General features: G+C 38.6%; 1 protein-coding gene across 4 annotated transcripts in view; it reads left to right on the forward strand.

Annotated features, from left to right (window-relative positions):
* IFRD1 (interferon related developmental regulator 1) overlaps positions 1 to 26,067 on the forward strand; it is a 95,712-nt gene extending 69,645 nt beyond the window's left edge. For 2 of the 4 annotated variants that reach the window (XM_045062886.1, XM_045062887.1), the window contains exons 2-12: positions 9,034 to 9,138; positions 9,285 to 9,369; positions 10,055 to 10,179; positions 11,872 to 12,029; positions 14,915 to 14,965; positions 15,073 to 15,251; positions 15,341 to 15,449; positions 18,512 to 18,646; positions 23,030 to 23,158; positions 23,583 to 23,678; positions 25,760 to 26,067. In XM_045062886.1, the coding sequence (XP_044918821.1) occupies positions 9,090 to 9,138; positions 9,285 to 9,369; positions 10,055 to 10,179; positions 11,872 to 12,029; positions 14,915 to 14,965; positions 15,073 to 15,251; positions 15,341 to 15,449; positions 18,512 to 18,646; positions 23,030 to 23,158; positions 23,583 to 23,678; positions 25,760 to 25,849 (1,206 nt within the window). In that variant the 5' untranslated portion in view covers positions 9,034 to 9,089 and the 3' untranslated portion in view covers positions 25,850 to 26,067. Of the gene's footprint in view, positions 1 to 4,314; positions 4,452 to 9,033; positions 9,139 to 9,284; positions 9,370 to 9,740; positions 9,824 to 10,054; positions 10,180 to 11,871; positions 12,030 to 14,914; positions 14,966 to 15,072; positions 15,252 to 15,340; positions 15,450 to 18,511; positions 18,647 to 23,029; positions 23,159 to 23,582; positions 23,679 to 25,759 lie in introns of those variants that run through there. The other 2 variants (XM_004741940.3, XM_045062888.1) reach the window with 2 other exon arrangements.
* Positions 26,068 to 26,499: the final 432 nt, after the last annotated feature.

The raw sequence follows: 26,499 nt of genomic DNA on the forward strand, positions 1-26,499 counted from the left end.
TGATGAAGGGAGAGAGGGGGCTGAATTCCAGCTCATTATCACCCATCAAGCTGGGTGCCCTGGCTTCTCTTTCTAATTTGCACAAAGATGCTACATGTAAAGCTTAGGTACTTATCAGGCTCTGGTGTCTGATTTAGTAATGATGATCTTGGACTTTGCCCATTTTGTGTCTGATGGGGAAATGGTAATCAAGAATTACAATACATGTAATTAATGCTGTTCTAAGGAGGGCACTATGGGAACATAGAAGAGAGACATTTAAATCTGATGGGCTGGGGGAGGGAGGCCCAGGATCTGTGACTTAAAGGATGAGAGGAATTGGTGGAGTGACGTTCAGTTATTTATCCATCTATCCGTTCAGTAATCATGAATATCTACTGAGAGCCAATACTGAAGATAAAACAGTGAATAGAATGATATCTGTTCTTACCATCATTCTGACATTGTAGTAGGGCCAAAAGAAAATAATGACTGAATCTGAGAAGCATTAGGTGGTGAGATGTGCTTTAGGAGAATAACGTACATAGGGTGGTGGTAAGTGGGGTGAGGGGACCATGTCTGAATGGAGAGTAGGGAGGCTCCTTAGGGAGGCGTCACTTGAGCTGAGAACTGAGTGGCAATTGTGGAAACTCAGGGGTGAGGGACAGCTGTTACAAAAGTCTTAAGGGGGAAAGAACTTTATAATCTGAGATGGCAAAGGACACACTTAGGCAAAGTGTAGTGGGTGAAGAGAGGAGTGGGAGAGGTAGCCAGGCATTGAGCATGATGAGCTGTGATACCTGCCAGGAGTTCCATATGGCAAAACAGAAGATCTCTGGCTAGGGGCTGAGAGGTAAGAGGAAGAGGGTAAGAGGAAGAACTTCTAACAACACAGTCCCTTCCCTTCTGTCATATATGACTGTTGTTAGGTGATGAGAGATGAGTTGGGAGAGACAGGCAGGAACTAGGTTATGGTAAGTCTCAGCTGGATCTGGGAGACATTTAATTTTGCTTAATGCTATGCAAAGAATCCCAAGGAAGCCATGACTAAAGTCATTCAAAGACAGGCTTTTATGTTTATGCCTTCAGAGGAAGTTTGAATACCAAGTCTTATTTGTGTTAATTAATTGTTCTTGAGCCATATTTCTCAATATACAGATCCCATGAGAGCTTGGAACTCTTCTCAGGTGTGTCCACACATTCAGATTAATGTACAATTTATTTTCGCAACAATGAGTTTATTTACGTGATAGTGATGTCTGTTGGAATGTTAAACTGAGTAGGTTGTATTTTATAGGGGGAGGAAACATCTTTTTACTGCTAAGAGCTGAGATGCAGCACATAATGTCAAGTTGTTAACAAATATGTGATATTTATTAGAGCATGGGAAATCTTTGCCTCATAATACATGAAGGAGACCCTGCTAGCTGCTTACCTGACATCCATGATCTCCCCCTTATTCTTATTGACAGAACCTTAGATTTGATTGTCAATAAGCCCCGCTGAAAATACTTGTCTTCTAGACTCCCTTTGGGTCAGGGATCGTTGTGTGACAAAAGTCTGGCCTGTGAGATCTAGGCAGAAGTCACTGGAGAATGAAAAGGCAAATCCTGACAAGGAAAAAGCCCTGTGTCCTCTTCCCCTTTCCTCCTGCTATTTGTAGTCACTTGGTGACTCAGTGTTGTTGGGAGTCTTGTAATTTCTTTAAATATGTTGTAAAGCCAACATGTTGAGTTAAGGACCACTGTCTTATGAGGACTGTGACTAAATCTTTCTGGCACTTGTACTGGTCTGAGGTACTTCTGATAAAATCATCTCACTATATTTTAATGTGTATACACATTCTGATTTTATCAGAAGTACCTCTCAGAGTTCATAATTTGAGGTATCTTCAGTGTATGTCATGTTTCTTCCTGTTTTTGAACTAGAGAAATATAGTCAACAATTATTTCTTAAACATTCATTTAACATATGCTGAATATCTATAATTATGAAGATAACACTTTTTTATGTGCTGTGAGGAATAGAGATGATGAGACCAAGCTTCTTGTTCTGGGGGAGCCAACAATTTTATTAGATGACAGATGTTCATAAATTAATGTAAAACGTGTATGCATATCCTGTGTAGGCCACGGCTGGGCCTGCCCCAGAAAAGCCTCTAAGTGGACATGAACGTGGATGCAGATAAAAGGAACATGCTCCCAAATGCAGGCAGAGCACATGTACAAAGCTTGGAGCCTGGACATCCAGCCTGTATGGATGTCAGTGGGCTTATTACACTGTGGCAAAATTATTGCCTTAAGTGTAGTATTATTTATTTCTGTATGATGGAGAGCCTAGTGTTATAAAAGGTATGGAGTTCTTTGTTCCTCTAACCTGGGTTTGTCTCACTCAGTGTGGCCCAAGGTCGCTAGACTTCAGATGTGTAGTCATGGGAGGGATGATGGAAGGAAATCATGCGAGCTGTGTCCACCAATCTTCATCCTGACCTGGTTTACATGCTCTATGTGGCTTACTTGCTGCCTTAGGATTAAAGAATGTAAAAGCCATCCTGAAATATGGCCCCTTGGAGAGCATCGTTGAATGGGCTGTGTGACCTGTAGGGATATAGTAAGTGACAACAGAGTATTACAAAGAGCACTGAGTTGTGAGGAGGAAGAAACAGTTCTGTTTAGGGCTTCCCTAAGGCTTCATTCACATGGCTGAAGAATGGGATGTGTATGGGGAAGCACTGAGAGATGGAGCTGGAAAGGGAGTCCAGGCCAAGCTAAGAGGTTTGGCATTGAACATATTGGTAATGGAACCGAGGAATGTTTTTGAGCAACTATTAAACTAGTGAATTAGTAAAACGGGATCATAAATAAACCTGACAGCATTATCATATGTGATACCTTGGTGAAATGACTGGAAGATCCCTTTAGGTGCCCAGGTTTGAACTGAGGCCATGTGTGACTGGAGAATAGTGCATGAATTTAGAGTTTTATCATAAAACTGATTGGGGAACATGAAAGAGAGTGGGGAACCACATAGGAAGTTTGAGTTTTTGAATTTGGACAGAGAGGATAGTAGTACTGTGAACACACAAAGGGCACAGGAAGAGGGAAACAGTTCTTGTTTTAGTGATATTGGATTGAGGTGCTGGCAGCACATTCAGGCGGAAATATGCTACAAGCAGCAGAAAATAAGAGAAGGAGCCCAGGAGAGAGGTGGAGTGAGGGATTAGCCACCTACGCTGGGGTGAGTCAGTGAGTTTGGGCATAATACATGAACCTAATGACAGGTCCCAAATACATGACAAATGTAACAGGGAAGACATACCTAAGAGTGCCTTGGAAAATAAAAAACACTGCGATATTGGTATTTATAGTTTATGTTTGTTTTACCAGCTGTTGAATTCTCAGAAACCAACTCTTATCCCAGATTGACCTCCTAACTGGCCGAATTGTCAAAGGACTCATTTTTGATTAGAAATGTGACTCCTGTGACATTGAATCACCAGATCTTTCTGGTCTATACTAGGAGAAAGAGACGAACTACACGACTAAAGCACGCCTTTTTTTGGAGGTAGGGGGCACACAGCCCCTCAATTATAGGTAGTGGTGATCACTAAACTAATTCAACAACTAAAATCTTGGAGGTGTTCCCGAGGAGGGGTATGGGTGTGCCTGGACGGAAGCTGCACGGAAGCAGGGGAGAGGTTAAACAGAAGAACGCCACCCGCGAGATAAAGATGAGCTAAGCCAATTGCGTAGCTCCCAGTTGGAAGCTGGCCTTCGTCATCAGGCATACTCGCTTCATTGCTCACCGCCTGGGAACAACTCAGTTTATTCCGAGGCGGGGCCGCTGAGAAGCAGGGGAGGGGACAAGAGTAGGGAGAAAAGAGCGCAGAAAAACCCGTTGGGCGGAGACAGGAGAACTTCCCCCCGAAGATTTACTACATTTCCCAGAATTCAGTGCGGCAGAGAGGCGTTGATCCTTGGTCGCCGCTGGAAGATTTGCGACATGGGATTGGTAGTCAGCATCCATCGGTCGCCGGAGGTAGGACTCCGGTGGGGAGTCTATAGGGATTGGCTAATGAGAGTTCGAGTTCCGCCCACAGATGGTGACGACAGGCGGCGGTCTTGCTACTTAAGGCGTCGTGGCCCAGCCCGCCCCGCCTTAGCTCCCGCGCTAGAGAGAAACATGTATCGTTTCCGCTCACAGCTCTTCACGGGGATTTCTGCTGCTGCCACCGCCCGCTCGTACCCCCGCCGCTTCTCGCCTCTGTTAGCTGAAGACTCGCCTCTTAGCCGCCCGCCGCACAGACGCACGAGTAAAAAGTGCAGCTCCATCGGCTGATCCTCGCTAAGCTCCGAGTTTAGGCGGCACCGGGCGTCCCACGATGCCGAAGAATAAGAAGCGGAACACTCCCCACCGCGGTGGCAGTGGTGGCAGCGGCACAGGGGCAGCTGCAGCGACGGCGGCGACAGCAGGTAAGGGGGTATCCCCGCCGCCGACATCCCCGTTGCCGGCCGGGCTTGCGAGTCTCATCCTCGGGCGCCGTGGGATTTGTAGTTCCATTCCTCTGGACATATGTGTCGGCCGGGCTCTTTGCTTGACTAGCGAACTACAATTCCCAGCGTGCCGTGGGGGCAGTACCTCGCGCGATTTGGATCTGGCTTGCGGACCGAACTCTTTGGCACCGGCCTTGGGGACGGGGAGGGGCGGCGCGAATAGGTTCTAGGGCCTGAGAGTGGATCCGGGTCCGGGGTGACGGATTGTTGGGCGGGAGAGGAAATCTCAGAAGCTGGTGCTTGCTCCTCAGAGCTCACTCTGACGGAGGGTGGGGCCGGGAGAGGCTTTGCGTCTTTCTATCTGTGGTTGCCTTTGACCCACCGAGTCCAACGTGGAGTTCTGGGGAATGCCAAAGGTCCTGCGCGTTTGGCCCGGCTCTTGCGTCACGAGGCCCGCCCTTGCGCTTTGCGGCCCGGGTGACGCGGAGGCGCCGGTGTGGCATCCCATCCCGTTGCCGCCTTGGGCAGCCCGCGTGTCCACCTGGCTGGGCGGAGGCGTGGAGGCTCAGGGCCACTGTCCGAGCCTAGGGTCCATTTCTATTACAAACTGGCACCTCCAGAAACCCCGCGCCCCCGCTTCGTCTGCGGGGGGTGCTCCAGCGACCTTCTCCCGGGGGGCAGAAACCGCGTTCTCCTTTGTGCAGCGTTCTATAGGTTCTGTCCCCTGAGGCCGGGGTGGGTGAGGTGGTGGGGAACTCAGGTTGCAATTGGCCAAAAGTTTAGATTTTTTTTTGTGTTCTCATTGCAAAGTTGAAGCTTTTCCTGGATGGGTGGGTGCTAAAGTGAACTCCTGATTCTCTACTACTAACTATAGGGTTAGGGGGAAAGGACTTAAAGGAAAGTCTTATGAAACACCACTAAACTTAAATCGAGTATTAATGAAATCATCTCATTTAGTAATTTTTTGGTCGAGATTTTGAAGTTAAACATTGGAATTCTCGGACTTTAGCCCGTCAGAACTAGTACTAACCATTATGTATTTGTCAACACAATATCGACCCTCGTAATGATACGCCTCTGTTCATTAATGAATAGTCCATTTTCCTTGTTAAAGATGATACGAAACTGGCGTTTAAAACGCTTTCCTGTAGGATTTATAGCAGCATGAAAACTTATGTTCTGTAGTAAACATTTAATAATTGACAATAGAAATCAATTATTATAGTTGCAGTTTTCCCCCTTTTTATGTTGCTCTTTATTTTTATTGTATGCCCTCGATACTCATGAAATTTGTTCTTGATCAAGATGTAAAATACAAAATTAGTTTGTTGTAGCATTTGATTGTCAATGTGAATAGAGGGTACCTCTATTCTTTTCTGTATTTTAGCTTTTCCTCCTCTGAAGTCAATTTGAATTGTCTGGGAGGTCCTTATTCATTTTACTCTTCTTTAAGTTTTTACCTTTTGTTGGTGGAGCAGATGATGGTGAAGCAGCAAGCAGTCATTTTAAAAGTTGTAATGGATGTTACTCATGGCTTCCTCGAATCACAAACAAATCTTTATCCCCTCAGAAACTCTGAAATTTCCTTTCTTCCTAGGGCTAAGGAATAACCACAGGTGGTGGTGGGGTATTACTTTTCAAATTTCCCCTCTCCTCTTTGCTCATTTCTCATCAGCCTAATTGCTGTTGCTTTTTTTTTTTTTTAATTTATTTTCAGTAGAAAAGGTAAACTTAAACACTGAATTTTAGCATATTCAAACGAATGGAAAAGAATTCTTCGTTGAGTGTATAAAACTGTACAGGCTTTGAATATTTTTGGAAATTTACACTAGTACTTGTTATCTGTGCTTACCTCTGGTAAGTGGGTTATGCAGTGGGATTTACTTTTTTAATACGTTAATTTGATTCCATGTGGATGTATTACTTTTTAAATAAAGGGATAAATAATAACGGAGTAGAAGGGATGGAATGTTGTCACAAACTTGTACTTACTTAAAAGCCATTTACCTTATTGGTATTTTTAAAATGACATCCAGTAGAGATGGGATTCAAATGAGATCTTAACATGTACAATAAAAAGATAACCATGTTTCTTATCACTTTAATTGATTTTCCATTTAAATTCTTTCTCTTTTAAGTTATGCAGGGTTTTAGAAAGCTGATAAAATTGACAAGTATGCTTATTTTTCATTGCACTTAATTTAAAGAGAGCATTTTTTTTTTTTAAATGAAAGAACAAAACCTTGTTAGTAAACCCTGAAGATATAAGGACTTTATGTCTAGAGTGCCACCTAATTAATATTACTTGGGATCACACAGTGGGTGAATTTGATCTAGATATCAGGCATTCATACAGGGTTCTTTTTCTTGATTTGTTGTTGTTTGTTTAACTTCTCTTTCCTGGAGTTGGAAACTGAGACTTAGGGAAAGGAGTTGAGTAAGAGGTGTTTAAGGGTACTCTTCTTGGCAGTTTAGAAGTAGACTGAATATGAAAAGTAAAAAATATGAATTGACTTGTGAATGTGTATTAGTAGAAATCAGATGGCTCTAAACTATTCCCATGACTTCAAATCATGGAAGACAATGAAGGTAGATCCAGAAATAGAGTATGATGTTATAGGTCTTGGTTTATTTGTTTATTCCTGCCCTAAGCACTCTGATTAATATGTTATGGTATCCTGGCTTCTTAGCTTATTCTTTATGCCGTCCTACCTTTATTAGCAAAGTTATTCCTTTGGAATAGCAAGCAAATTTGAAGGCTGCTTGTCATCTTGTGTTGATTTAAAAATTAGCCAGGTTGTATTTTGATTTTAAAAAAAAAAAAAAACTTCATTAAAAATATACCCCCCAAATACTAAACTTAGGAAGCTTAAACACAGAGGATTGGAAAAACAAAACAAACAAACAACAAACAAACCACTGCTTTTTAAGGGAATAAGTGACATGAATTTCTTGAACAGAGGCACCTGGTGATATTTGGTACAATCTTTAATTTTACTGATAAGCGAACTTGGACTCAAAGGTGAATCAGGTGACTCAAAGTCACTTTTGAGACAGATTTTGGTACGTACTGTAACTCAGTGCTGAATGTAATTCATGACAGAGCAGTACTTTATTATTAAATTCCTGCAAAACAAAATATAACTAAATTTATTTTTTTTGAAGATTTTACTTATTTATTTGCCAGACAGATCACAAGTAGGCAGAGAGGCAGTCAGAGATAGAGAGGGGGAAGTATCTGAGCAGAGAGCCCGGTTCAGGGCTCGATTCCAGGACCTGAGCCAAAGGCAGAGGCTTAATCCACTGATCCACCCAGGCACCGTGGATTTATTTTTTAAGTTAATTTGAGGAAAGATTCTAGTTACAAAAAAAGATTATATTTTGGGATGCTTGGGTGGCTCAGTCGGTGGAGCATAGGATTCTTTATCTTGGAGTTGTCAATTCAAGCTCCAAGTTGAGTGTAGAGATTACTCAAAAAATAAAATCTTTAAAAAAAAGATTTTATTTTTTAGTAACAGCCCTGATGTTTTTAAACTGTTGGATATGTTAACCTTTCTTTTAAAAGTGAATCATCTAACAGGCTTTTCTACTATATCAAAAACCAAAATTTCTGTTTTATTCCTTCCCCCACCTTTTAATTTATTTTTTATTTTTATTTTTATTTTTTTAAAGATTTTATTTTTATTTATTTGTCAGAGAGAGAGAGCACACAGGCAGGCAGAGTGGCAGGCAGAGGCGGAGGGAGAAGCAGGCTCCCAGCCGTGCAAGGATCCCAAGATGGGACTCGATCCCAGAAGACTGGGATCATGACCCGAGCCGAAGACAGCCGCCTAACCGACTGAGCCACCCAGGGGTCCCCCCCCCCACCTTTTTAAATAAAGATGTTATTTATTTATTTGTTTGAGAGAGAGAGACTGCATGTGTGTGTTTGTGTATGTATGTGCAGGGGGCGGGGCAGAGGGAGAGAGAGTCTCAAGAGGACTGAAGACTGTGCTGACCCCAGCATCCAGAGCCCCATATGGGGCTCCTGAGATCATGACCTGAGTTGGATGTTTAATTGACTGAACCACTCAGGTGTCCCCCCCCCCCCCTTGCTTAATTCAAGCTATCTTTAAAACTACCATCTCTTAATGTCTTATTTCTTCACACAAGGTGTATAGCTTAAAAATTAATCCATTTACCATGTTTATGTTTACTAGGCTCAGTCATTCTCCTTGAACAATATACTTACTCTTATGACCTATTGTTTCATACTCTATTTCTGGATATATTTTTATTGTCTTTAACGAAGTCATGTTTTGGAAATACTTTTTCAACCATAATACCAGTTTTTGATACATTTCTGAAGTTGATGTATATTGTAAAACAGTAGTCTGAAAAACAGGGGAATTGACTTTTTTTAGAATATTTAAGTATGTTTATTTGTAGCATAATCATCCCTTTTAAATAAGGTTGGATTTTCATTACCAAAATTCTCCTAAGTAGATTTAAAAATTCCCAAGTGAGCTTTTTGAGCATATGGCAACACAGTCATCTACTTCCACCCTCTTTTGCCTACTAGGTGGCCAGCATCGGAATGTTCAACCTTTTAGTGATGAGGATGCATCGATTGAAACCATGAGCCATTGCAGTGGTTACAGCGATCCTTCCAGTTTTGCTGAAGATGGTATGAGTTTTAAATTTAAATTTGCAACTTTAGATAAAAAGATGTTTTAGGTAGAAGAATTCTTATAGCTAAGGCACACTATTGCTGTTTTCTGTCTGCTTTTTTCCTACTTAAATTAACATTGGTAAGTTTATATTATTCCTTAGGACCAGAAGTCCTTGATGAGGAAGGAACTCAAGAAGATTTAGAGTACAAATTGAAGGGATTCATTGATTTGACCCTGGATAAAAGGTAGGAGATACTGGAAACTTTGTTCTGTGTGATTCTGATCAGCCACTATGTATATTATATGCAGTTCTGTGATTTAGCAGTATACTTTTCTAAAGCTTGATTTGTTTACTTTCGATCTTTAAGTGTTTCTTATTCCTTTGGACTTTTAACAGATTGGAACATGCCACTAGAATTTAGATTGTCTTAGATTAGTCATTATTCTAGCATAATAAATAGCATATAACTGTATTTGTTTGCAATTGAAATGGGTTTGTTGGACTAAAAGTTACTCTTCAGCTGGAAAGAACAGCTAAACTTTGCTTTAAGCCTCTTGCCCACTAATTTTATTGCAGATGTGAAAAATAGCAAAGCTAAATTTTCTTATTTCATAGTAGTTCTAGAGCTGACTTAAACAGAAGTAAAGAGCCCTAACGATGCAAATGCGAAGTCCAGACTTTTGCAGTATCAAAAAATTGTGAGTTTGCTTAAATATGTAATACGGGAGAATATGTCTTCTGTGTAAAGAGGTGAATTGTGGATTCACCTTATTACACTGAAAAATGGTTAAGAGCTTGATAACAATTCTATAGAAAGAAAGAATCTACAAATGTATAAAGAGAAATGGAGAGGGAAATAGTGTAGTTTTTATAAGTCATTGTTGACCTATGGTACACACCAAATTGATCTTCTGATTTGTTTTAAATAGTGCGAAGACAAGGCAGGCAGCTCTTGAAGGCATTAAAAATGCACTGGCTTCAAAAATGCTTTATGAATTTATTCTGGAAAGAAGAATGACTTTGACTGACAGCATTGAACGCTGCCTGAAAAAAGGTAATATACTTATTTTTGAGTCAGAGGCACAGAACTAAAAAGGAATTTGCCACCTTCTTTGCAGTAATATTTATTAATGGAAATGGAAGATTGGCTCACTCTTAACTTTACGGTTGTCAAGGAATACACTATGCTTATTCAATTCAGAATGAGACTTGTTTTTGTTTATGTAAAAACAGCTTGAAACTAGGATTGTGATGGATTGTCATCCTTGTTTATATTGGAACAGGTGATTGCCATTTTCATGTATAAGAAAATCTTGAAAGCTTGTGTCAGATTTTAACAAAGGTATTAAAAAAGCCATCCTACTTCATTTTCCTAACTTAAAAAGTATTATAATCACATAGCTCATTTTCCCTTGCACTTACTAAAAACCTCAGTCATACCTGTGGATGACATCATTTTCAGGATATCCCTTGAAATGTTTAAATTCTAGAACTTTGTAATGGAGATTCTGGAAGTCATATTATAATCATAGAACTTTTAAAAATGAAGAGAGACCTTGAAGATTAAGTCTAATATTAACAAACTTCACTTTTAGGAACCACTAAAATTACAAGGGTCTGGGGCTGCCAGCTTAATTATTTTGTCAAGTAAGAACATTATGAGAATAATGACCTTATCATAAAGACCTATGGTTAGGTCTTTATTAACAAAATATTTCTAGCACCAGAAATGTGGGAAGCACACCTGCTCTTTTTAAATGGAATGAGCTTATTACCTTTATCTTCTTGTATTTCTCATTTTACCTCAGGTGAAAGCTTTGCAATAGAATGCCAACCATTCCATCTCTCTCATTGTACAGAATAAAGGTCTAGGAAATGTGAGATTGGTCTAAGGTTATATAACTTCTTAGTGGTATAGTTGATAGCAGAGCCAACTTTTTTGAGACTGTTTCCTATTAATGGTAGTTGGGTTAGATGACCTTTAAAAATTCCGTTCCAATCTGCTTTTTTAATAGATTTTTAATTTGTCAGGTAATAATTTGGTATCTGCAGTTTTCGTATGGTTTTAAAGAATTCTTTCTTTCTTTCTAAAGATTTTATTTGAAAGAGCATGCATATGTAAGCAGAATGGGGAGGGGCAAGCAGACTCCCCTCTGATTGTGGAGCTGGATGCGGGGCTGGATCTCAGTACCCTGAGATCATGAGCTGAAATGAAATCAAGGGTTGGATGTTTATCGAGCAGAACCACCCAGGCGCCCCAAGAATCCTTTATTTTTAATCCCTTACTTGTTTTAAAAAAAATTGGGGAAGGAGAAACCTTGAAGGTTTAGTTTACTTCATGGGCTGCATCCATCTGAAATGGTTGAGAAACTAATTCAGAGTCTACCTGAGCACTGTTCTATGAGTACATGAAAGATCTCGAAGATCAGGTCAGCTTGAAACACGTCATTTTGCTGAATTGTTACAGTGCTCCCTTAAGACAGGTGTTAATCTCCATTTCACTGCTGAAGAAATACGTTTTGAGAATAAGAGTTGTAAGTCATTTATTTGGCTAATAAGTGGTGGTTGTAGGGTGAGGTTGGTTTCTAGAGTTTGAGGTCACTAGGTTTGCAGCTCATGTAGCATATTATGGGGTTGTATGAACGGTAAATAATATTTTGGTGAATTGTACAAATGTGGGAAATTGCTGTCTTAATAAGTTCTCTCAGAACAATTTTTCATGGTTGTACCTTTGCTTTTTTCCTAGGTAAGAGTGATGAGCAGCGTGCGGCTGCAGCATTAGCATCTGTTCTTTGTGTTCAGTTGGGCCCTGGAATTGAAAGTGAAGAGGTTTTAAAAACTCTTGGACCAGTCTTAAAGAAAATAATTTGTGATGGAACAGCTAGTATCCAGGCTAGGCAAACTGTAAGTATATGATTTTTTACTTTATAAGTCTGTCCAGGCATGACATCCAGATACTCTGATGAATGGTCTAGGAAGGTTACATTTTTAAAATAATAGGTTTTTAATTAACATTTTATTTGCATTTATCTTTTACTTTGAGCAGACTTAATGGTATTGACAATTGTTTCCTTAAATTTTCTGAGATACCATAGAACATCCCAGATAGAACACATCTCGATGTCTTTGAAATCAAAGGTCATAAGCTGATAGGAAATACTATTTTGAGTTCTTCAGGATGATTGAAGAATAATTTTTGTTGTAACTTAAATGATATAGAAAGTGCTTATTGGGTGGTCATTTTTTATTCTAAGAAATGTAATAGGTATTTTTAAAAAACCTTGGCTGTTGTGGCCTAGAAGTCCTTATGAAAAAGCTGAAAGCTTTATTTCGTAGGAATCTGTAACTTGTGAGATACTCTAGTCATGTCATGGGGTTTGAAAGACCATGTTTCATTCTCTGATTATTCGATACTCATTACTCATGACAGTTGACTTTAGATTGTGGATTTTGTTTGTTTGCTTTTGGAGTGCTCAGGTAATTATCAGAAGCATCTTTGTGGGTTTGGGAAGTGGATTTGAATCATAAGGGGTCTTAAGAATTTAATCTTAGTAGATTTGATTGTTAAGCTTTTTTTTTTTTTTTTTTAACAAGAAACCAGTTCAGCTTCGAGGCTTTCTAATAGTTTTAATAGTGACTTTTCACATTAGCTTTCTCTTTAGTATTACTGACTATTTAGTATTACATTTAGATGACATTGATCTTTCTATCAGATAAACCCTGAAATCTTAGGGACTTAATAAAAATTTATTTCTTGCTCATATCACTGTGTAAGTTGGCAGAGTCCCTGGGTGTCCATCCACAACTCTGTGTCCTACCTTTAGGTCCTCCTTATGGCAACTATGGTGGCAAGGTGGGGAAAGAAAAAAGACAGGTGCTCAGGCCAGAATGCATCACTTTAGTGGCTGGTTCCTTGGTTTACAAACTATATGGAGGCTGGGAATAGTTAAGCTGTTTCCCCAGAGGCAAAAAAAAGTAGAATTTTGGTGACTTCATAGGAATCTCTTGCCCTCTAGCAGTTCATAGTCCCAAAAATAGCTAATTAAGCTTTTGTTGTTTATATTTTTATCCCCCTTTTTTGGGTTTTCATGAAGCTTTTAAATCATGCAGGACTATAGGGGTATTTTTGAAATGTTTGACAGAAAACACTGTTGCGTGGATACTTGTAGTAAACCCTTAATTTTCCTTGCATGTGTGTTCGTTGTCATTTTAAAAATAATATGTTTGATGCTTGCTGTGAATTTAAAAAAGTACTTGGCAATCCTCATATTAGCAGAAGGAATGAAGGCAGTTCTAGTTTTTAAGCTATCTTTTCTCTCTTAGAGGCATCAAAAGGAGAGATGTGGCTTTGCCTCTGCTGCTTGTTTAGGATGAGGGATTACAGATTCAAAGTTTCTGTTATCGGGGTGCCTGGGTGGCACAGTGGGTTAAAGCCTCTGCCTTCGGCTCAGGTCATGATCTCAGGGTCCTGGGATCGAGTCCCGTATCGGTCTCTCTGCTCAGCAGGGAACCTGCTTCCTCCTTTCTCTCTGCCTGCCTCTCTGCCTACTTGAGATCTCTGCCTGTCAAATAAATACAAAAATAAAATCTTTAAAAAAAAAAAACAAAAAAACCCACAAAGTTTCTGTTATCGAGAATAATGCCTCGACTACTTTTTAATTTTAGCGATATCCAGTTTTACGAGGCTGAAATAATGAAAATAAAATAGTGACACCGAGCAGATGAATCTGCAAATGTCCTCATGATACCAGGAACTTGGCTGTATGAATGGTGACTTAAAGACTTCACACTTTAGTGCCACTTAGAACAACATGAGAGGATTTTAGTGAAAATTAGCAAAAAGGGAAATGGAGAATACAGAAATCTCACAAATTATAAGTTGTTTTCCTATGATTTATTTGTTTAGAGCAGTGTTCTGAAAACTAATGGTTCCCGTAAAGTTGCAAGCAGATTGTATATAAATTTTGTATTCTGAGCTCCATTTTATTAGGTAACTTAAACCATGGTAGTCCTGTAATGTCATCATTTGTCTAACCTCTTTTTTTCCCTAACAAAAGGGAATTATAGGATTCCTGACTGGTTTTCAACATAGGCAGAAAAAAGTGGAATTTGAATGAATGAGACCCCTTTTGAGGTGGCAAGTTTGAGGATAGTTAATTAAATTTTAGATTTCTGCTATTTCTTGGAAACTGATTTCTTTTAGAAGTTTTCATAGTAGAGTATAAAAAGAGATGAATGAATATAAATGGTTTTAAATGCTTAAAAGCTTATAACAAACTTTGTGTTTAAAGGCTTTTTAAGAAGAGTAGGCTTCTTTATCTCCAATGTGCAAACTTCATCTCTGTCTTTGAGTTGGAGTTGGAAGTTTAAAAAGGATCTGCTGGATTAAAGAAGGAAGACCCAGGAGAGATTGAGTAACTTTCCTAAAGTCACATTGTTGATTTGGTAGCAGAGCTTGGGCTAAAATCCACTTCCGTTAACTCTTGATCTTGTATTCCTTATCTCTTCATATTCTTTTTTTGAAAAAGATTTTTATTTATTTGAGAGCGAGGGAGAGTATGAGCAGAGAGGGGGCTGTGCAGGGGGAGAGGCAGAAGCAGACTCTCTATGCTAGGCCCCCGGCAGACACTTAACCCATGAGCCACCCAGGCACCCCTCTCTTTTTATTCTGTGCTTGGGAGCAGTGTCATCATGTAATTGAAAAAATCTTCACACTGAATTATAAAAGCAGGAAAATACGGAAATAATAAGAAAATTACCAACATTAATGTCTATTTTTTTCTTTTTAGTGTGCAACTTGCTTTGGTGTTTGCTGTTTTATTGCTACAGAAGACATTACTGTAAGTAGAACACCCTTTACTCTTGCACATTTCAAATTTAATTAATTAATATACTTGCATATTTCAAATTTAAAGTGGTTACCTTACTTCATGTTCTGATGCATTAGGAGCTGTATTCAACTCTGGAATGTTTGGAAAGTATCTTCACCAAGTCCTATCTCAAAGACAAAGACACTAATGTTATTTGCAGCACCCCTAATACAATGCTTCATATCAGCACTCTTCTCGCATGGACATTATTATTGACTATATGCCCAATCAGTGAAGTGAAGAAAAAGCTTGAGATGTATGTACTCTTAGTTTCATATTTTATAAAAACAGCATTTATTGATATGATTGGTTATGTTCACACAGTAATGACTAACTGTTTTTTAGGCATTTCCATAAACTTCCAAGCCTCCTCTCTTCTGATGATGTCAACATGAGAATAGCTGCTGGTGAATCGTTGGCACTTATGTTTGAATTGGCCAGAGGGATGGAGAGTGTAAGTGTCTGACGAACAGAGGGAAAAGATTGTGTCTCAAGGACCATTATTCTACCATTATATTCATAATTAAGAATTGGATGATAACTTTGGAGTATGGCCAGCTTGAGAATCAAGTGACTGATTGCTCTGCTTCTTGGCAGTGGTGGTATAAAAATTTTAAGAGTATAAACCGGTAGGGGTTGGTAGAGCAACATTTAAGTGTAGTTTATTACATGTAACTCTTGTTGTCTGTAGAACTCAAGTTTAGGGACACTGTTACTTGTGGAGAGAGTTGTCTATGACAGTCTGTGTGGCTCTGCTTGGATGTCTCAGACACAGGGCATATTAAGGTGATTCAGGCATGAGTGCTTTATAATAAATGTCAGACAAATGGATGACATACTTAGGTGACATAGGTTTGAGATCTAATGAGTTTAGTCACTGTTGTTTAACCTCTCTAAGCCAAAGCTGAACGCAAACATCACCCTTTAGACTGGGCATTATGTGCTTTGCAGTTCCCTACCTATTGTCCGTCCATGGATGTTTATTACCTCGATTTGGCTCTCAAAAATATTTGAGTTTGTGATAGCTGACCAACTTTACCGGTTCGCCTGTTCTGTTGCGGGGTTAGCACTGAAAGTTCTGTGTTCCAGGAAACCTTTCCTCTCAAGCTAACTGGAACATTTGGTCACCCTGGTTTGTATCCTCTCTTGTGAACCTTGGCTTACTTATTAGCTGCTTTTTAATGTAAGAACAAAGATTATATTTCTGGAATGAAACCTTTCCAGGAATTCAATATGTTATTTAACAATGAATAATTCCATTCTAGTCCCGTGTTTAAAAATATCTGGGAAGTGTCTTTTTTAGGCTTACCCCGGCCTCTCTCTTTTTCTTTGAAGGATAGCAGGGTGGGAATGAAAAGAAGTTATTAAGGCTTTCAGTAGCGAATGAATCTACTTATGTGAGAAATTGGCCTCAAGTTTAGCAATCAATTTAATTTTATTGCGCTAGTTAATGCCTCCCTAACCTCAAGGCATAGAAGCCAGATGTCCCACTTTTTTAATCTTCTGTTCTTCTGCAGGCCAGAAATGGTAATTTCTTTTTCTTTTTCCTTTAAAGTGTATTTTAAAAGTAAAGTAATAAGGCAGTTCAAGTTATACATGTTGAATTTTTAAAAAAATTTGTAAATACACTTTTATTGTTGCCCACGTAGCTTATATTCTGTGGGTATAATAAATCATATGAGAGAGCTCGGAGAACTCAGATAAAATTGAACAAGTTTGGGTAACTATTTGTTTAAGGACAGAAGTGACCTTGGTTACAAAACAGAACCTAGTGTTTTGTTTTCTATTTTTGTTAAGTAAGCTTTTTGAAAGGAGTGAGTGTGTGGTTTTGGTGGGGGTAGTTAAGGAGTGTTCAAAAAATTAAACCATGTGTTGATGAATATATAGGCTGATTTAAATTAGGGTTTTGGAAGCAAATACATGGCATTGAAATATTCAGAGCCTTTTGCTAACATAATTATAAGTTGACATGAAGAATTAGGAATTGTTTGTGAGAGCTCTCTGTGGTTTATTATGCATGTTTGCTCTACAACCAAATGGGTAAGAGTGCACTCTACACTACGCTCCTAGGTTCAAATCTCTTTTCCACCCTTATTAGTTGGATAATGTTGGGTGACTTCTCTATGTCTCGGTATCAGTATCTTTAAAATGGAGAATAAAGTAGTAACTACCTCATGGGGTTGTTGAGAACATAGATACAGTGTAAGTGGTAGCTATTACAGTAACTGTTCATTAAAGTGAGGATTACGTCCCCCTCCTGGTGGTGATCTTTTGGTAGTGGCCTTTTAGGGGCTCTCTGGGATAACCTATAATAAAACAAAGACTGTTTACTGGGCAGAGTTACAGGTCTTGGGAGCCACATAATGTGCTGACTCAGGAAACTGTACCAAAATATATTCTAGACAGATCTTCCCCAGTTCTTCCTTTTTTGTCCTCACCTAACCTGACATGGGAAGTGCTGCAAGAACAAGGCAGACAGACAGACACAACACACGCACACACATACCCTTCTGTGATAATGATTATGCTGTTTTCTTTTTATTACTGATAGGAGTTGAGGTGTTTATTTGTATCTCCAAGAGCTCATTTGTCCCTGGGTGTATAGTTTTACTGTAGAGTTACCCTAAACTCTAGTAAATTGGCTTTTGGAAGCTATTTATGGACTTTTTTAATGTCTTAAATTTACTTTCTTTTTAATGCCCCAACATGTTATGGATATGTTTCCCTATAATATTAGTATTTAATTTTTCCAAGTTAATACTGTATTGAACTCATTGACTCAGACTGTAAACTAGATTGAGTTTTACTCATGGCAGAGGTCAATTATAGTGGGATTTCTCAATCTCTACACTGTTGATATATTACTGGGCTGGATAATTTTGTGCTGGAGGGGAGTCATATCAAGGTAATAGCAAACAGTAATACATTTTGTGGCTTCCCTTCAAAAGGGATTAAAATATCTTCTTAGCTTGAGTAATTTAATTACTTAAGTTGTGCACCAGATTTAAATTGTATTGCATTTTTGAAATATGGCCAGTATATTAGAAGTTAGGTGCTTTAGGCATTACTGATAGTTTGTACTTTTGGAATAAGAATATTTGGAATTCCGGGGTTGTGTGCTTTGGGGACTGAAGAGCCAAAGGATAGAAGCTATGTTGGTATTTGGGGTATTCAGTTTCACTGAACTACTTTGAAATCCTAGGAATGTCTTGAGTATGGTAGGAGCGCACTAAATATTTATTGAATGTATCTGGATATACTTGGAGGGGGAATGTTAATTGTTTAGTGGTAGTATATCATCTTGTAGTCAGCATTTCTGGATTAAAACTTCTGCATGATATTATAAATGCATTAATGTATTCCTGTGCGCCAAGATCTCTAAAGAGCTCGGAGATTTGTGGTGCTGTTTTTACCCCTGCTGGGTATTTTCCAAAGTAGAGTGTTCTCTTTTAGCACTAGGAAAGGTTGGGGGGAAGACCCAATAATGAACTAAACAAAATTGTTTTTCCTGACCAGGACTTCTTTTACGAAGACATGGACTCTTTGACCCAGATGCTTAGGGCTTTGGCTACGGATGGAAACAAGCACCGTGCCAAAGTGGACAAGAGAAAGCAGCGGTCGGTGTTCAGAGACATCCTGAGGGCAGTGGAGGTAGGTCTTTTAATGCTATAATGGCTACTTTCATTTACTTATTTATTTATAAAATATTTGATAGAGACACAGTGAGAGAGGGAACACAAGCAGGGGGAGTGGGAGAGGGAGAAGCAGGCTCCTCACTGAACAGGGAGCCTGATTTGGGGCTTGATCACAGGATCCGGGGATCATGACCTGAGCTTAACCACTGAGCCACCCAGGTGCCGCTCCTTCCTACTTTTTTTTTTTTTTTTTAAAGTAGATTCGATGCACCCACCATGGGGCTTGAACTCATAACCCCGAGATTAAGAGTTGTATGCTCCACCAACTGAGCCAGCCAGGCATGTGCTATTTGTTTTGAGATGAGATTGGTTTAGGCTAAACTGGACAGTTGTGGGTCATTTTTTTATTGAACTTCAGTTTTGGGCAAAATGGTTTCCTCCGTTTAAGCAAGGTTTTTAACTACATACAGAGAGATGACTTTTTTTTTTTTAAACAAAAGAAAATTTAGTTCTGATGCATAAAGGTACTTTTTTTTTTAGGTTAAAAAATATGACAATTTCATAGTTAAAGTGTGTTTCACTTTGTTGTACTTGCCATCATTTAAGCAAAGGTGCACATAGATATTTAGTATGGTATTTTTTGTGAATGGTAAATTATTGCCTACCCTTCAGTACTTTAAACAAAGATCTTTGTCTGGGAAACCTGAGTGCTAAAAACGGAAATAACGAAATCCAGCCTTTACACTAGGTCTTAGCCAAAAGGCTAAGAAATGATGAAATCCAGCCTTTAAATAAGGGTTTAAAATCATCTGATGCTTGAGTATCTTCTATAGTCTTCTAACCTGTTTTAATCTGTCTGGCAAATAAATTGATTTAGAAACTTTCAGGGATTTGGATAGAATGCATGGTTAAAAGGAACTGCAGGATAAAAGCAGTTTTACTGTGGATAATACCAAAGTATTTGTTTTGTTTTTTTGTTTTTCTTTTTCTTAGCTAGATAAGAATGATTTCTTGGATATAAGAATAAATATCTCAGATACTTGCTATCTGATAGGGCAGTTCATTTAAGAATTAGTATGTCACCAAAGAGTCATCAGCCTGACATGTATATGAAAACTTAGAATGGGAATTAAAAAAATAAAGATGCTAAGACCCCATTCAGGTCCAGTTTTGAAATGTTGCAATGATTCTCATACATAGGCTACTTAAGAACTACTTTCTTCATTTTATTTTATTATTTATTTATTTTAAATAAAGATTTTGTTTATTTATTTGACAGAGAGAGAGAGAAAGATCACAAGTAGGCAGAGAGGCAGGCAGAGAGAGGTGGGGGTTGGGGAAGCAGGCTCCCTGCTGAGCAGAGAGCCCGACGTGGGGCTCGATCCCAGGACCCTAGGATCATGACCTGAGCTGAAGGCAGAGGCTTAACCCACTGAGCCACCCAGGTTCCCTACTTTCTTCATTTTAATCTAAGTAAAACCTAGGGTATAGGTATAGAGGTCTTCTGGGACCTGAACATTTTGTTAATGCTAACTCTAATTAGAATAGTAGTTTATATTTACTCTGGTTTTTATAATCTAAAACACAGAGTAAAATCCCGAACTTGAGCAGAAATCTGTATTAACAATTGATCCTTTTGATCTTAAAATTTTAGTGTGGTGGTATCCTCAAATTGAGCCATTTTCTTGAATGACTGCAACCTACTCACCTGGGTGGGTCAGTCAGTAAAGCATCTGCCTTTGGCTCAGGTCATGATCCCAGGGTTCTTGGATTGAGCCCCTCATTGGTCTCCCCGCTTGGCGGAAGCCTGCTTCTCCCTCTACCCCTCAATTTGCTCGTGCGTGTGCTCTCTCTCTCTCTCTCTCTCTCTCTCTCAAATAAATAAGTAAAATCTTTAAGCAGCCTTAACAGGTCTTTTGTGTGCCCGTCACTCTTGCCCAGCAGTACAAAAAGTAAAAGCCATTTCTTTGCCTCATAATTCTGACCTGTGGTGCTCTCCCTCCCAGACCTTAAACACCCTCTCCTCTCCATCTCAGGATTTCTCTTCCTCCCATTCCCTTTGACCGGCTTTGCTGTGCTCCAGTTCTGCTTCAGTGTACCCACCAAAGAAAGGTCTGGCCTTCCAGCCTTGTTGAGTGTTGCGGTTTCTTTGCTTTTACTGGAAGCCAGTTTTCTCTGAAGGACCCTGCTTCCTGGATGGATGGAGGTTGTTAAACTGCTATAGAGGAGAATTCTCCATTTTAGGCATAGTTATTGCTGCCTGTCATTTCTTTTCATTCAGGAGTCTTTCTTTTAAGACCATGTGTTTCTCAAGTTAGCAAGCATTTAATAGGTTAGGTACCTTGACATACAGTTTTCTTATTTTAATTCCTTTATAACTTAAGCAACAGAATTAACTTTTTAAGGAAAAAGGAGTTTACTAAAGACATAAAGAACAGTAAGTAGGAAAGCTGGAATTTGAACTCACTGCACTGTGCTATCTTTCATCAGGGCCAAGAACTGCAGATGGGCAAGTGAGAGAGAGTCAAAGTGTCCATTGGATTTGTCAGTTAGGTCATTGGTGGGTGACCTTTACAAGTGCAGCTTCAGTAGAATGATGGCAGGAAAGCTTAATGGGGATTGATTGAAAAGAGAATGGGAAGTGAAGAAGTGGAGATGGGGTGTCTTGACTGTTTTTTTTAAAAATACGACTGTAATTGGAAGGGGAAGAGAGTTGACCACTGGACTGTGGGAGTGTGTGTTACTGTGTCTTGTTTAAGATGCTGGATGCATTTTATGGGAGAAGAAAGCCATGGAGAAGGGAGCATTTTAAAATATAAATGAAAGGTTGAGAGTATGATGTAAACAGTATGATTTGCCTTGAACTAGAGAGATTTAGGAGAAGAGTAGGTAAGGATGCAGTTGAGTTTAGAGGGAGTTCTTTCCTGGTGTCTCATGTTTTCTGAAATAAGGAAGGCTGAAATAGTAGAACCCTTGTGGGTTTTTTGAGCTGTTGTAACAGATCAGCTACTGTATGTGCTTCACAACACAGACTTTGTCTTAACACTTGTAATAACTGGTAGGGGGAGGAAAGCCCCACTTGACAAGCAAAGGAACAGACCCAAAGGGGTTAAATTACTCGGCAAAATGACAAGCCAATGAGTAGTATACTTGTGTAAGTCTGGAGTTTGCATTCTGTTCTTCCATGTTATATGCTGTGTCTGCTGGGAAAGAAGGGGGCTACGTAGGTGTGGGGAAGACAATTGGAGTGATTAAGTTCCGTCTCTTTATCCTGTCTCCGGTGACCCGCTGTTCTCTTCCTGGTTGCTCTTTCATAGTCATGATTCATCAAACAATGGAGTGGCCAGTGTTTTTCCTCCCCAAGTTTTGCCTCTAGTCTGTGTGACTCCTCTGTGCATTTGGAAAACCCTATCCTGTATTTGTTCATGATCTTTACTTCCATTTCCTTTATTTTCATTCACTTGATTCTCTCTCAGGGTTATACTTTATAAAATTGTCTTCTGGCAAAATTATTCCATCTCTGAAGTCTTAAACTCACCTATTCCTTCTCATTTTCTCTTTCTTTCTTTTTTTTTTTTTCTTAAGATTTTATTTATTTGACAGAGAGCACAAGTAGGGGCAAGAGGCAGAGGGAGCCCGATGTGGGGCTCCATCCCAGGGCCCTGGATTCATGACCTGAGCCGAAGGCAGATGCTTAACCAACCGAGCCACCCAGGCGTACCTGCTCTCATTTTCTTAATAAGCCTGGTCTTAAACCCTTGGAGCCCCCTGGTTGCTGGTCCCCTTCTTTTTGGTTGGTCTGTTAACCCCGTTTGTCTTCTCTTGACCCTGCTTCCCCTCGGTTTCACCACTGGCGTGTGGGGGCATCTTATCTTTGATACCACTTCCTCTTCCCTCCCCACTTCACCTCCCATTTGTAGACCGGTAGAGATAACTTTTTTTCCTTCAAGTTTTCTTTTAAATTAACATATGATGCATTATTTGTTTCAGTGGTACAGGTTTGTGATTCATCAGCACTCACCACAGCACATACCCTCCCCAATGGCCATCACCCAGCCACCCCATCCTTCCCACTCTGCCAACTCCAGCAACCCTCAGTTTGTTTCCTGAGGTTTCTTGAGTGCTACTGAAATTTAAAGACATTCGCAACAATGTGGTTTGCCAGTAAGATTTATTTGAACTCAGTTGTGCCAAGTCTATGACAACTAGATTAAGTTCTACACCCTTATTAGGATAGTAATTTCTAGTCTATTCACATCTCAGGGATGGCAGTATCAGTTAAAACCATATTGTTTTCTTACCTCAGCACGTAAATGTGTCTATTTAGAAATTGTATTTATGTAGGATCTCTTTAAGTCCTCTTAATTTCTCTTAAAATTTTGGTTCTTCTGTTGTCTAGGAACGGGATTTTCCAGCAGAAACTGTTAAATTTGGCCCTGAACGAATGTATATTGATTGCTGGGTCAAAAAACATACCTATGACACCTTTAAGGAAGTTCTTGGATCAGGGATGCAGTATCATTTGCAGGTGAGTGAGTGACTTCTTTTCTGTGTGTTTGCTTTTAAATTAGGGAGCAGTTTTGAATGTAGTTCACTGAATGGGCTTTTGAAGTTAGCAGGATATGCTGAATGCATTTAGCATGATACAAAACTACATTTTATTAATTAATTTTACATTTATATTTTAAAGTAAAATTCAATAAGTATGAAACTCTTCCGTTTGTATTGTATAAATCCGGTGGAACATCTATAAATTCTGTAGAGCGCTGTTGCTCTTCTCATAACTTTACTGGATTCAAGGCATTTGAAACAATTTAGTCTTACAAAGAGAAACAAAGTGACCTGTGTTCTTATTTATAAGCTTCACATTACTTCTGTTAATCATTTCACTTTGTATAAAAAAGAGCTGATGTTTAATAATGAGCTTTATTACCTTTTCTATTTTACTGAAGTCAAATGAATTCCTTCGTAATGTATTTGAACTTGGACCCCCGGTGATGCTTGATGCCGCAACACTTAAAACGATGAAGATTTCTCGTTTTGAAAGGGTAGGTTTTGTTTTTGTTCTCATCAGAACCAAATGCATTGAAGAGAAGCAGAGCTGATGCTTCGATTCTACCAGGTGATAGGTGTTGAGTGGAGTCTGTGGGCCTTGAGTGCCTCATGCTGTTTCAGACACAACAGCTGTATTAAAATTGTAGAAACTTCATTGCAGTTAGAGTCCAGAGGGGTTGTATTGAATAATTTTATTCTTAATCCCATTAATAAAGAAATTTTCCTTTTTTGTTTTCCTTTATTCTGTTAACTTCTATGAAAGAATAAATATTACATAGTGCTTCTTTTGTATCAGATAACTAAACCTACTTAATAAGTACCAGATTCATTTGCAAATTAAGGAAACAGGCTTAGAGAGTTTGTGACATTACTTATAATTTCACTTAACCTTTCAAAAATCCTTAAATTATAATTATTCTTATGTTTTTACGGAGGTGAAATTCACGTAACAAACTGTTTTCAGTCGTATAATTCAGGGCATTTAGTACAGTCACAATGTTGTACAGCTATCTGTCTAGTTTCAGGATATTTTCATCTCCTCAGAAGGAAGCTTATACCTTTAAGCATTCAATTCCCATTCCCTCCCCCTTCCCTCCCCCCACAGCTACTGGCAACCACTTGTCTGCTTTCTGTCTGCATTTACCTATTCTGGATATTTTGTATAAATAGACTCAAATAACATGTGACTTGTTGTGTGGTTTTTTTCATTCAGCATTATGTTGCCAAGGGTCATCCATGTTCTAGCACATACCAGTACTTCGGTCCTTTTTGGGCTGAATAATACTCCATTGTGTGGAGTATTATTGATTATCCAGTCATCCTTTGATGGACATTTAGCTTGTTTACACTTTTTGGCCATTGTGAATAATGTTGCTATGAACATTTGTAAGTTTTCATTAGAGCACTTGTTCTTAATTCTTTTAGGTATAGGAATGGAGTTGCTGGGTCATATGGTAGTTATATGTTTAATTTTTTAGGGAACTGCCAAACCATTTTCTGTTGGTCCTGAACCATTTTACATTCCTACCAGCAGTGTATGATAATTTCAACTTCTATATCCTTTTCAACACTTGTTATTTTAGCTTTTTTGTTTTTGTTCTGTTTTAAATTATAACCATACTAGTGGGTGTGAAGTGCTCAATCATATATATATATATGTTTGTAAATATATATGTTTATCTCATATATATGTTTATATATATATTTCTTACATAAATATGCTTTTTAAAGATTTTATTTGGGGAGAGAGAATGCATAAGTGTGCGGTTTGGGGGAGGGGCAGAGCAGAAAATCTCAAGCAGATTCCATGCTGAGCGCAGAACCCAATGTGGGGCTCAGTCCCACCACCCTGAGATCACGATCTGAGCCGAAACCAAGAGTTGGAGCTTAACCAACTCTGCCACCCAGGTGCCCCTGAAGTGTTTAATTATATTTCTATAGACTCTCTATAGTTAATCATTGTTATGGTCATATAATTGATGAGTATTTTAATATTAGCATCTTTACATATATTTCTCCTTTGAATTTTTTTCTCAGAAGAAATCTGTACATGGGAATACAGAGTCAATTCTGACTTTTCCCATATGTACTGCCAAATTACCTTCTAAAGTTATTCTGTCATTTTTAATTATTTCTAGCAATGAATGAAGGCACATAGCCATTACATATTTGACAGCATTGAATTTTAGGATTTAAAACATTTGTTAGTTTAATTGGCATTAAGATGGAGCCTAATTTTTTTTCCTTGCTATTTTAATTAATTGGATATTTTGGGTATTTTGTTCACTTTATTCATGAATTGTTTTTTTCTTTGATCAGATTAAATGATGCATTTTTTAAAAACTTTTTGGTAGAATTTGGTATTTTACATATTTGAATAATACTTTTTCTTAATACAAAATATCATCTATTATGTGTTAATTTTCCCCCTTGTTCTTTGTGTGTGCTTTATAAACTTTTAAAATTGATAAGGTTGAGTTAGCTCATTTCTTTGCTTTGTGATTTTTAATTCATCCTTTATCAGAGTATCTTAAATTTTAGTGATCCACATGTGTTTTTCTTTCCTTCATTTCAGCACCTGTATAACTCTGCAGCCTTCAAAGCTCGAACAAAAGCTCGAAGCAAATGTCGAGATAAGAGAGCAGATGTTGGAGAATTCTTCTAGCTTTTTAGCATTTGGAAGACCACTTTCTAAATTTTTTTTTCCCCTTTGGTAATTCCTAATGTATTTAAACTAGGGATAGTTTTTATCTAGGGTCAGCATAGATAGCTTTTGTAGCAGGGGTTATATTATAATTTAATGTACAGTATTACAAATGGTGAGTTCTGATTACTGAATATTCTCTGTAAACATAAACATAAATAAAGTGTAATGTTTGGTCATTTTCTGTTTATGAGGAGAGTAAAAATATGATATTTCATTTGATTTCATAATGAGGAAAATTATCACCCAAGGTTAAATTTCCTATACTGTGGTTGTCCAAAAATATTGATTATAATGTTGTAAATATACATGGTATTTAAGTTAAGATGTTAAACAGGTGAGTTCTGGATACAGTTTTGGGAGCTAGTTCTTCTGGAAAAGCTGCTATATTTTAATTTTTAAATGGAACCTAATTTAATTTTGTCACTGGGATCAACATAGAGAATTTATACCTTACAGAATAGACCTTACAGATGTACTTAAAGGTTATTCATTCCAGCTATGGGAGTTCCTGAACAATTAGCATATGCCAGAAAGGCTGCTAACCTTGACCTCTGAGGGTACTAACACATTTTATTTGCTATATTCTTGTATTTTGAAATAAAGATCTT

The sequence above is a fragment of the Mustela putorius genome, unplaced genomic scaffold (assembly GCF_011764305.1).
Source record: "Mustela putorius furo isolate JIRA1106 unplaced genomic scaffold, ASM1176430v1.1 tig00003845_pilon_pilon_pilon, whole genome shotgun sequence".
Lineage (NCBI taxonomy): Eukaryota > Metazoa > Chordata > Mammalia > Carnivora > Mustelidae > Mustela > Mustela putorius.